Raw genomic sequence first — 11294 nt, forward strand, 5'->3', positions numbered from 1 at the left:
AGAAAGAGAGAGAGAGAGAGAGAGAGAGAGAGAGAGAGAGAGAGAGAGAGAGAGAGAGAGAGAGAGAGAGAGAGAGAGAGAGAGAGAGAGAGAGAGAGAGAGAGAGAGAGAGGGGGATGAGAGAGACAGGGTGGAGACAGAAAAAGGAGAGAGAGCGGAGAGAGAGTGGAGAGAGGAAGGGGAGAGAAATACAGAGAGGAGAGAGAGAGAGAGAGAGAGAGAGAGAGAGAGAGAGAGAGAGAGAGAGAGAGAGAGAGAGAGAGAGAGAGAGAGAGTGAGAGTGAGAGTGAGAGAGAGTGGAGAGAGGAAGGGGAGAGAAATAGAGAGAGGAGAGAGAGAGAGAGAGAGAGAGAGAGAGAGAGAGAGAGAGGGAAGAGAGAGGAGAGAGAGAGATACATTTTATTTTAATATACTGTAAGAAACAGTGTGCCAGTGTGATCTCGCCCTCGGCTGGATCCTCTGAGATTAGCACCTAGCCAGCCCAGATAACAGGAACTGACCACAACAGCGACAGGAAGTCAGCTATGCAGGAAGTCAGACTGTTGACAGTTTTTTTCAACTGCTTACAATTTGTTTTTTTTACTTGTCCTCTTTTTTTCAAAACTTTACACAAATCCAAGAATTGCGCACACAAAATGCAAAATGCCTCGCATCTCTTGCAAAATGAAGCACTGCATTCAAAATATCACAAACACGTTTCAAAAGCAAACATTTGTCTTACGTTGCCAACACCTTTGCCATAATATTAAATTTTTGGATATATCATATACACACAGTTATTCCAAACCTAAAACTCCTCTTTCATGAGCTCCTATGTACATTTCTGTAATAGCAGAGATGTTGAAAAATTCATGGTAAACACGAAAACAAGATTGAAACCAAACTTTTTTTTTACTGTAAGCATTTGTGGTTGTGAATACAGTATTACACAGTACGAAAGAAAGAGTGTAGTAGGACAAAAACCAAACCTAATTTTGAAAAAGGTGATTACGGAATGGTGTGTGTGTGCCATGAACTGTAGCATACAGTAATATATATTATTTTCTACAATATTGTCAGAATGTCTTCTCTCACAGTCACTGTACTGTTGCACAGTATGATACAGTAATCCACCAGACTGACAAATCATGCAGTGCAGTCAAGGGATGCATGGGTGCTAAAATATATGTATGTGTATAGTATACCGTGTGTTGTGCTGAAACAGCTATTATGTGTACATTAGAACATGTGTACATTACAGTAGATTGTTACATACCTTTTATAATTTCTACAGTAAAGGTTGAAATTATACCCACCACTGTAAATCAACTCAAATTAGGCTATTTATAGGCCTATTCTAAAGCCATGATTGGTTGGTGTTGAGTAAGGCAATGAGTGTTTGCACATGTGAGAAAAATCAGATCAAATCCTTACTTGTCACACCATTTCTGAAACCTGACACTCAAACACCAGAACCACACATCAAATCTGCAAAACCATATGCACATTTTTGGCCTTTGACACACGGTATACTATACACAACCATATATTTTAGCACCCATGCATCCATTGACTGCAGTGCACTGCATGATTGGTCACAGTCTGGTGGATTACTGTATCATACTGTGCAACAGTACAGTGACTGTAAGAAGACATTCTGACAATATTGTAGAAAATAGTATATATTACTGTATGCTACAGTTCATGGCTCACACACACACACCATTCTGTAATCACCTTTTTAAAAATTAGGTTTGGTTTATGTCCTACTACACTCTTTCGTACTGTGTAATACTGTATTCACTACCACAAATGCTTACAGTAAAAAAATGTTTGGTTTCAATCTTGTTTTCGTGTTTACCGTGAATTTTGAATCATCTCTGCCATTTACTTTCAATCCTGTACAGAAATGTACATAGGAGCTCATGAAAGAAGAGCTTTAGGTTTTGAATAACTGTATGTTTATGTTATATCCAAAAAAGTAATATAATGGTAAAAGTGTTTGCAACATGAGACAAATGTTTGCTTTTGAGACGTGTTTGTGATATTTTGAATGCAGTGCTTCATTTAGCAAGAGAAGCAAGGCATTTTGCATTTTGTGTGTGCAGCTGTTGGATTTGTGTGTTAAGTTTTGAAAAAAAGAGGACAAGTAAAAAAAATGTGTGTAAGCAGTTGAAAAAAACTGTAAGCCGAAAAGGTTACATTTATGGGACTCTCTGGATGATCTGGCCGCCATTGTTGCAGGTTGCGCAGTATTCACATACCCCTTGGTTTCAAGTAAGCTCCTGAAAACACTTGGTTTTAAGGGGTGTATACCCCTTCGTCTTAGCCCTACCCCTCGATCAAAAAGAGTATTGGGACACCACTTACTCTCACGTGAACACGCAAAACTAAGGGGTAGGGATAAGACAGAGTATTGGGATTTGGCCTTAGTGTGGCATTTTGATTGGTTGTGTTTGAAAAAGGAAATCAAGATTCTTCCTGTTAGAATGTTGTGTGTTACGTGGAGAATTGTGTGTTGTGTTTGGCAAAAAGTGTTTTATGAAATTAAAAATGGAGTCAAAGGCCAAAAATGTGCGTAGGGTTTTGCAGATTTGATGTGTGGTTCTGGTGTTTGAGTGTCAGGTTTCAGAAATTGTGTGACAAGTAAGGATTTTGTGCGTAAGCAGTTGAAAAAAACTGTAAAGTGCAGAGCTAACTCAGGCTTACAGGTCTAAAATCATTAGGTTCACACACTAGTCATATCAGTTGAATGTGTTGTTGCTGTGTCAGCCCCAAATCCTGCCCTCTATACCACTCTGTAGGATGGACCCTAACAGTGTGTGTATTTGTGTGTTTTTGTGCGTGGGTCTCCGGTTCATGCGTGTGTGGGTGTGTATCTCCATGCATGCCTTTGTGTGTGTATGTGTTTACTTGTGTGTGTGCCTGTCCGTTTACATGTGTGTGTTTACATATGTGTGTGCCTGCAGGCTATGGCATCGGAACAGCCCAGGGCTCCCCCCTCACCAGGAACGTGTCAGAGTTTGTGAGTCGCTACAAGTCAGACGGTTTCATGGACATGCTACATGACAAGTGGTACAAGGTGGTGCCCTGTGGAAAACGTGTGTTCGCCGTCACCGAGGTGAGTGTGTGTGTGTGTGTGTGTGTGTGTGTGTGTGTGTGTGTGTTGGTGGAAGGTGTGTGTGTGTGGAGAAAAAAAGGTGCATGTGTGTCAGTGTGTTGGAGGAAGGTGTGTGTGTGTGTATGCATGTGTGTGCGTTTAGGAGACGATGTGTATCCGGTAGAAGGTGTGTGTGTATTTAGGTGTGTGTGTGTGCGGTAGTGAAAGTAGGCCTGTATCTAAGCCTCCCATTGGGACACAGAGGAACAGTCAGGTCTCGCTGCCAGCTATACACATCCCAATATACAGCCTATGGCTACAGGCTTAGACTGTTTATGTGTGTGTGTGTGTTTATATTTCACTTTGCTTTTGTCTTCCCTTGCAGCAAACTTGCGTCAGTGTTTTGAGTGTAACATGGGAGCATGTTATGAGAGCTTCTCATTCCTCGTGGCTTTTTAGGGTGTCTGTGCTTGTCTCGAGTATTTCTATATCTGTCTGCATCACTGTTTCACCCCACCACGGTTTGTGAAGAAAAGAGAAGATTCTGTTCCCCTTCCCCAGAACACCTTCCCTCACAGCTTCCAGCGGGAATACAAACTGTCAAAATGAACTTGAAATGCAAGCAGAGAGGGCACCTTACCAGCTTGAACCCAGATGTCAGACAACATCTGCCACAGCCAGCTAGGTTTCCTGCGTTCAAAGAGGAGCCTCTCCTAGGTTCTGGGCGAGCGGGGTAGAACTTCCAAGCGGTGCCACGGGGAAGAGGGAGGGCTCCCGCAGCGAGAGGAAAAGAGGTCACCGTTTTCCCAGATGAACGTGTTGAATCAGCAGGAGCGCGATTGCCGCGAGGGCCAGTGGAGAAGGGGTTGTGAGGGGTCGTGATGGAAGGAGCAGGGCTCCTGTCTCTCTCCTGGCACTTCAAAGGCAGATGTGCCCAGATAGGAAGGGGCTGCCGTCACGAACGAGAGACAAATGAGCCGCGGTTTAATCGTTTCTCACTCTGCCCACTCTGGTTCCTCTTGATGTGTTTCACCTCCCCCACTCGGTTTCTCTTTCTCTTTCTCTCTCCCCTCATCCCACTCGCTTTCTCTGGCTTTTTCTTTTTCTTTCTCTCTCTCTTTCTCTCGCTTTCCCTTTTTCGACCTCTCTCTTTCTCTCTTCCTCCCCTCCGCCACCCAGACTCTACAGATGGGGATCCAGCATTTCTCGGGCCTGTTTGTGTTGCTGTGTGTGGGCGTGGGCGGGGCTTTGCTCACCTTGGCAGGTGAACACACCTTCTATCACCTGGTTCTGCCCCGACTCCGACGCACACACACTCTACAGTACTGGTTACACACCAGCCAGGTGAGCTAACACACACACATTTGTTTACACACCCACACACACATATCTAACCACACCTAAACACAGACACCAGGCAGGGCCTCAGCAGGGGCGTTGTTAGAGATAAAGCTCTACTGGGGCACAGGCACCGACTCAAATCCCTTTTTGTTTTCCTCCAAGCTTGCTGCACACAAAATGTGTGCGACACAATGCACTATAGAAACTCCCCTTGTTAACCCACTATACGACAGCGGAGGGACGTAAATTTGATATCAGATTTGGCAGGGATATCAATAGTTAATGTGAGCACATGCCCATTTTTTCGCATTAATTTGAGCGAAAAAAAATAAATAAGATATGTATGTAATATTGTTGTTATTATGTTTGAGTCTAAATAAAATGATCGGTAGGCCTATTATTTAGAAAGGTCTTTAGTTTCTGAAGGTTTGTTTTAGCCCACCTCAATTCTGACTTGCCGACACCTGGACTTCTGTGTGAGCGCTGCAGTGGCTATTACAGCAAGCACAGAAGAACGCGTGGATATGGAATTCTGTGGGCAATGCGTCAGTTTGTGTTTTCGGTTCAACTGCTTTGATTTTACAAGCATTGATTGGGATACTGCATTTCTTTTTTCCGGGATTATCAATGTAAATGAATGCACTGACTAATAAAGTAAATTGTTAAAACTTAAATTTGAGATTTTACTGGGGCACAGCTAATTTATACTGGGGCACATGCTCCAGTATAAAGGGTTTAACAACGCCCCTGGGCACCAGCATAATGGAAAGTTGCTCATCCATTCAGACATGGTGTAGTGGCGTCCTCTGCTGTTCACATTGTGTCATTACAGGACTGACTAACAGCAGCATCAAATGTATACTGTAGCTGTTCCAGTAGCAACTGTATTTAGTATGGTGTACAGTCAGTATAGTAGTGGGATTTTTAGCACTCAGCACAGTAGTTTATCCTCAGTATAGTAGCATAGTTATCAGTTAGTACAGTGATTAGTAAAGTTAGTGGTCAGTGTTGTAGTATGTATGGTTAGGGGTCAGTATAGTCGTGTAGTTCACACTTGTTGTGTTTGTAGTGGTAGGTGTCTCATATGTGGCTCCTTCTGCAGAAGATCCACCGAGCTCTAAACACCACCTATGAGGATGTGGGGAAGGAGCTGAGTGGTATAGACCAGAGGTATCCCCTCACACACACCTCACACGCACCTCACACACTTCACACACACCTCACACATAGCTCACACACACAGGAGAAAGTTCAATTGATTAGTCAATAACATAGGTATACAGTACATCCCATTCTCGTCCACATGCCTCGCACCTCTCACCTAACATACACTTCACACACTTCTAGAGCTATCTCATCTCCTTCTGGGGGAACTGAACCGTAAACTGACCCGAGCTGTTTGTGATTCTCTTTCTCTACTCCCCCCCTGCCTTTCCTCCTCCTTTTTCTCTCCTTCCCCTTCTGCTGTTCACTTGACCTCCCTTTCATCCCCCTCTCTCCGACCCTATGTCTCCCCTTCACATCTCCACCCCTTCACTCCTCTCCATCCTCTCTGATCCCCCCCCTCTATCTACCATACTCTCTCCTCCTCCCCTTTTCTCCCCCCCCCTTCTCCAACCAGCCCGTCCCCCTGTCTCTCTGACAGCTGCACCCTCCACAGGAAACAGCAGCCCCCTCCCCCCCCCATCTCCCACCCCACCCCTGCCTGCCCTCCCTCCTTGCGGAGACACCCCCCACGCGCCTTCCCCCTCCCAGGAGCCTAAGGAGAGCAAGCATGTGCACTTTGACCTGGAGACCCTCCATAGCTACCGTCTCCGCACGCACACAGCCTCCGTGCGGGGCCGGCCTGGGATGGTGGGCCGGCCGGGCCTGGGGCTGGGGGGCCTAGGCCTGGGGGGCCTGGGAGGTCTGGCCTCTCCTCGGGTTAGCCTCCAGGCTAACGGCGGACCTGCCTCGGCCCTGCCCTCCCCAGGCTTGGTGCTCTCTGCCGTGGGGAATCGCGCCGCCCAGGCCTGCCTGTGGGAGGGGGAGCTCCAGGAACTCCAAGGGAGGATTGAGATCTTCCGGACCCAACTGAGAGAAGCCCTGGCCAGGAGGGCGGAGATCCAGACCAGCCTGGAGAGAGAGAAGAGCACCCAGGGAAGGAGAGAAACCAGTCTGGAGAGAGAGAGGGACAGGGAGAGACCACTACAAACAGGGAACACTCTGGAGAGAGGAAGTGTCAGCCAATCGAAAGCCCTGGAGAGAGACAGGACCAGCCAATTGCAAACCCTGAACAATCAACAAACAGGGAGACTCAACCAATGGGGTGTTTTGATTGGTATTGAGCGTGGGAGAAACAACCAATTGAACACCATCAACAGCTTGGATAGGGGACGAGCCAACCAATCACGTACCGTCAATAGATTGACAGGGGAAAAGATAATCCACTCACGTACCTCCACTAGCCTGGAGAGAGGCTGGGTCAACCAATCAGCAGCTGTTAACAGCACAGAGAAAGGGAGAACTGTCCAATCACGTTCCACCACCAGCCTTGACAGACAGAAGGCTAACCTATCACGTGCACTGAACAGCCAAGAAAGGGCGGGAGCCAACCAATCCAACGCCGGACAAGAGCTTTCAGATCCTTTATGAGAGAGACTGAGGATTCAAACGGACATGAGTGTGGTCTAGGGTGGATCCTTTAGATGGACATGACAAAATCTCCACATCTATGATCAACGCTTTAGAATCTCATTATAGCCAATCGGAGGACTGGTGGAAGGGGCTCACTGTGGGTATGACTTTTCAAGAGTTTATGGGAAGATATCGTTCAGAGAGACTTCCAAAAATATTTGCTGTACACACATAGGACTCGACACTACAGCTGTGACCTTCAAGACCCTAGTTTCCTGTCGGGGTGTGTGTGTGACCATAGCCCAGCTGTCTGGCTCAGAGGCCTGGCTCCCAGTGTAAATTAGAGCATTTCAACTTTGCTGTGGTGTTAACTGGTTGTGTTCGCTCGCCATGGTGTCTGTAGGATATACCTGTGTGGTGGTTTGTGAGAAGGTCCTGCGTGCCTTCAGATATTTACAACCAAATTATTATATTTGAATTTCACCCCCCCCCCCCCCCTCCTCCTGCTCCTCTACTATAAAATGGTATATAGATATTATGGGATTTTATCATGTTGTTCATTCACATCTTTTGAAATAAACATTTATATGCTGTTTAACCTGCACCAACTTAAAACATTCATTTGTATCATGCGTCTTGTTTGGTATATGGAATACTTGAACTGGATATACAGTAATACAGTGAGAGCAATGCTATATTCATTTAGTAAGCAACGTCTGTTGCAGCTCCTGGTTTACTAACACCAGTGAGGCCACATGGGGGCGCTAGAGTCCTCGTTCTTAATGATCTGTCAGATAAGAGGATGTAGAAAGCTACAGGCTCGTGGACCTACACCAGGTCATATTGGATCACTTTTAACTTGTAACTGCTGTCAGTAATGTGGGTGTGCTTGATTTGGCTCAACCACAGCAATGAAACTGATGGGGAGTACTGTAAAGGGAGTACTGTAAAGGGAGTACTGTAAAGGGAGTATGGTAAAGGGAGTACTGTAAAGGGAGTACTGTAAAGGGAGTACTGTAAAGGGAGCACTCTAAAGGGAGTACTGTAAAGGGAGTACTGTAAAAGGAGTACTGTAAAGGGAGCACTCTAAAGGGAGTACTGTAAAGGGAGCACTCTAAAGGGAGTACTGTAAAGCAAATAAAACTGATTATTTTTTCCATTCGTGTAAGTGATCGCAGCAATGGGCCTTGGTGGTAATCCGACAGCCAGAACACGCTGATGAACACAGAGGAAGGGAGAAGAGAGAGAACGTCATTCTAGTTTCACCACGTCACACTCGCCTGAAGACTCATGTCAGCCGTCTGGCCACTGAGTCTGGGGAATGTGCGAGCGTGCGTCAGGGACAGTCGAGTCTTTATTTAGGGACTTCTTCACCGAGCAACTGGAACCTAACATTGCTCAAACGCACGCTCTCTCTCTCTCTAAGAGAGAGGTGAAGGAATCCATGTGTTTGTGTCCCTGCTGTGACCTCAAGAGTGCACGAAGTCCCGAGGACGACACCATGATCCAGTCCGTCTGTCTTTCTCATCGCCAGTCTTGTATACTGCTTGTAGTCATAAAATAAACAGCAGACTCTTTGTCTAGCAGTCAGCGAGAGCAGACGGACTGCGGAGAACAGCCTCGGAAAAAAAAATCTATCAGAACCCAATCTTCGCGCGTGTGTGTTTGTGAGCTTGCGCGCAGGCATGTGTGTGCCCATGCAAGTGTGTATGCATGTGTGTGTATGCATGTGTGTGTATGCATGTGTGTGTATGCATGTGTGTGTATGAGTGAACATGGAGAGGGCCTGGGTCTGGAGATTCACCCGGGTAATTGGGTCAGCTGTGCGAACAGTCAGGTGGTATTTTAATCAAGCCCAGAAACCAATCGATCCCTCAGGCATTCAATTATCGTTCATGGGGTTAGGAGTTAGAGGTAAGATTAGACGACTGTTATAAGTCCCTGTTCTAGTACTGTTTAGTAAGAACCCTGGTCCCTGTTCTAGTAATGTTATGTAAGGACTATGATTCCTGTTCTAGTACTGCTCTCTGTAAGAACTATGGTTCCTGTACTAGCACTGTGAAGACCTTGTTCTTGTGCTGTTCGGTAAGAACTGTAGATGATGTTCTATTCTGTAGAAATTGTAGTCTCTGTTCCAGTACTGTTCCAGTGGCGGAACTAAGGGGTGGCAAGGGGTGGCGGCTGCCACCCCAATCTTTTTTCTTTTTTTTTATGCATTTAGCAGACCCTTTTATCCAAAGCGACTTCCAAGAGAGAGCTTTACAAAAATGCATAGGTCACTGATCATAACAACGAGATAGCCCCAAGCATTGCGGGTAGCCAAAACATGAAGCACACATTGTGAAAAAAAGCCCAAAGGGAAGAACCATAAGAACATGTAGTGAAACAAGTTACAATTAAACAACATGAACCTCAATCTTCCCATGGAAAATATTATTTGTACATTACAGAACATTTCAATAAATAATATTAATGTTACTGTTTAATTTACACTACGATGTTATAGCCTAATCATTTACCATAGGGAGTACTTTACCCCCCTACTTTGGATTTTGATTCGCCTCCAGGAGGAGGCCACCCAACAACTTCCTTCTGCCACCCCATTGCCACCCCGAATGAAAATCTCTAGATCCGCCCCTGTACTGTTCTGTAAGAATAATGGTCCCCTGCTTTTGTACTGTTCTGTACAAACCATAGTCCCTATTCTAGTACTGTTCTATATAAACCCTAGTCACTGTTCTAGTACTGTCCTATAAGTGTTCTGTAAGGACTGTAGACCCCTGCTCTAGTACTGTTCTGTAAGAACTAAAGACCCCATCTGGTCATGTTCTGTAGAACCCTGGTCCCTCTTCTAGAACTGCTCTGTAAGGAACCACTGCACTGTGTTGTGTGTGGCCCTCCTCCCCTCCTCCAGTTTCCAGGGGCTCAGAGGGTCACTTCTCTGCTCGGGCCCAGCCACTGTATCTAAGGAATACACGGGGAGAGAGGTTGTGGATCCAAACAAGACTGTGTGTGTGTGTGTGCATGTGCATTTACCGGATGGGAAATCCATGCAGACTTGCAGACAGGCTCCAGTGTGAGTGATGAGTTTATTAGCTCCTGTGCAGCTGTGACCATGCACTGGGGTATTGAGAGGGTGGGGGGGGGGGGGGGGGGAGTACCCTAGAGGCCGGTGGAGGGTTCCCTGGCAACCAATGACAGAACCTTCAATGGAGTGGCCCCATTCATCTAATGCTGCCACAGAAAGAGAGAGATGAGTGAAACAGGAGGGAGAACGACAGAGAGAGGCAGACATAGACATAGAGAAAGAGAGAGGGAGAGGAGAGGGGGGAGATGAAGAGAGTGGAAGGGGAGCAGGGAGAAATTGAGGGGGGTTATAATTGCCTGGTGTGTTGCACCTCTCCTTTTCTCCCCTCTCCCGAGGAGAAGAGAGAGAGAGAGAGAGAGAGAGAGAGAGAGAGAGAGAGAGAGAGAGAGAGAGAGAGAGAGAGAGAGAGAGAGAGAGAGAGGAGTGGGGCTAAATGTGCATTTTGCTGCTTTAAGCTCCATATAAAGAATTCATAACCGTGGGAGCCAAGGTTCTGCAAAGGATACACACAGTCAATTACATATATGCTCTCTCTCTCTCTTGCAGTCACATCCACACATACAGCGAAGCAGTGGATTGCGTGCATGTCAATCGTGGAGCAGCGAGTCAAAATATGTGTGAATGCGCGTGTGAGTGCATGTGCGTTAACTCAAGAGCCGCGCGCGCTTCACGAATCCTCCAAGGATGTGCATCGCGGCACCGAGAGGCGCGTGGTCAGGCACCTGCCCCACCCTGCTACAGTAAACAAAGAAAATAGCTAGTTTTATCGGTGATCGGAAATCTTTTTTCGCTACTAGAAGCTTGGCACATACGCATTTAAATATAAAATCAAGTCTGGGGCTGGACTAGACTACCAACGCTTCCAGGACCAATGTTTCTATCCAGGGACGTTCCCTGAAAAGCCGCCACCTCTGGTCCACAAGCAGCAGGGTATTGGCTACCCACACACATCCGAAATCCAGCCCTTTGTCTCGGTCAGCTCCGTGGTGCTACCCCTGGATCAGGAATTCAGTGTGCGTGTGTGTGTGTGTGTTTGTGTGTGTGTGTGAGAGAGTGTGTGTGTGTGTGTATGTGTATGTGCGTCCGTGTGTGTGAAGAACAGACTGTCTCCTCCCCCATAAACACACACTCTCTCCTCCCCCTGTCTCCCCCCGCCCCCGCGCGCCCCCC

General features: G+C 46.5%; 1 protein-coding gene across 1 annotated transcript in view; it reads left to right on the forward strand.

Moving 5' to 3' along the window:
* The window catches only part of grin3ba (glutamate receptor, ionotropic, N-methyl-D-aspartate 3Ba), a 51642-nt gene extending 43985 nt beyond the window's left edge, over nt 1-7657 (forward strand). The window contains 5 exon segments of the mRNA XM_062470176.1: nt 2949-3100; nt 4259-4423; nt 5523-5590; nt 6042-6102; nt 6104-7657. Coding sequence (XP_062326160.1) covers nt 2949-3100; nt 4259-4423; nt 5523-5590; nt 6042-6102; nt 6104-7054 — 1397 coding nt within the window. The 3' untranslated portion in view covers nt 7055-7657.
* The last annotated feature ends 3637 nt before the right edge of the window (nt 7658-11294 follow it).

This window comes from Osmerus eperlanus, chromosome 9, assembly GCF_963692335.1.
Source record: "Osmerus eperlanus chromosome 9, fOsmEpe2.1, whole genome shotgun sequence".
Taxonomy (NCBI): domain Eukaryota; kingdom Metazoa; phylum Chordata; class Actinopteri; order Osmeriformes; family Osmeridae; genus Osmerus; species Osmerus eperlanus.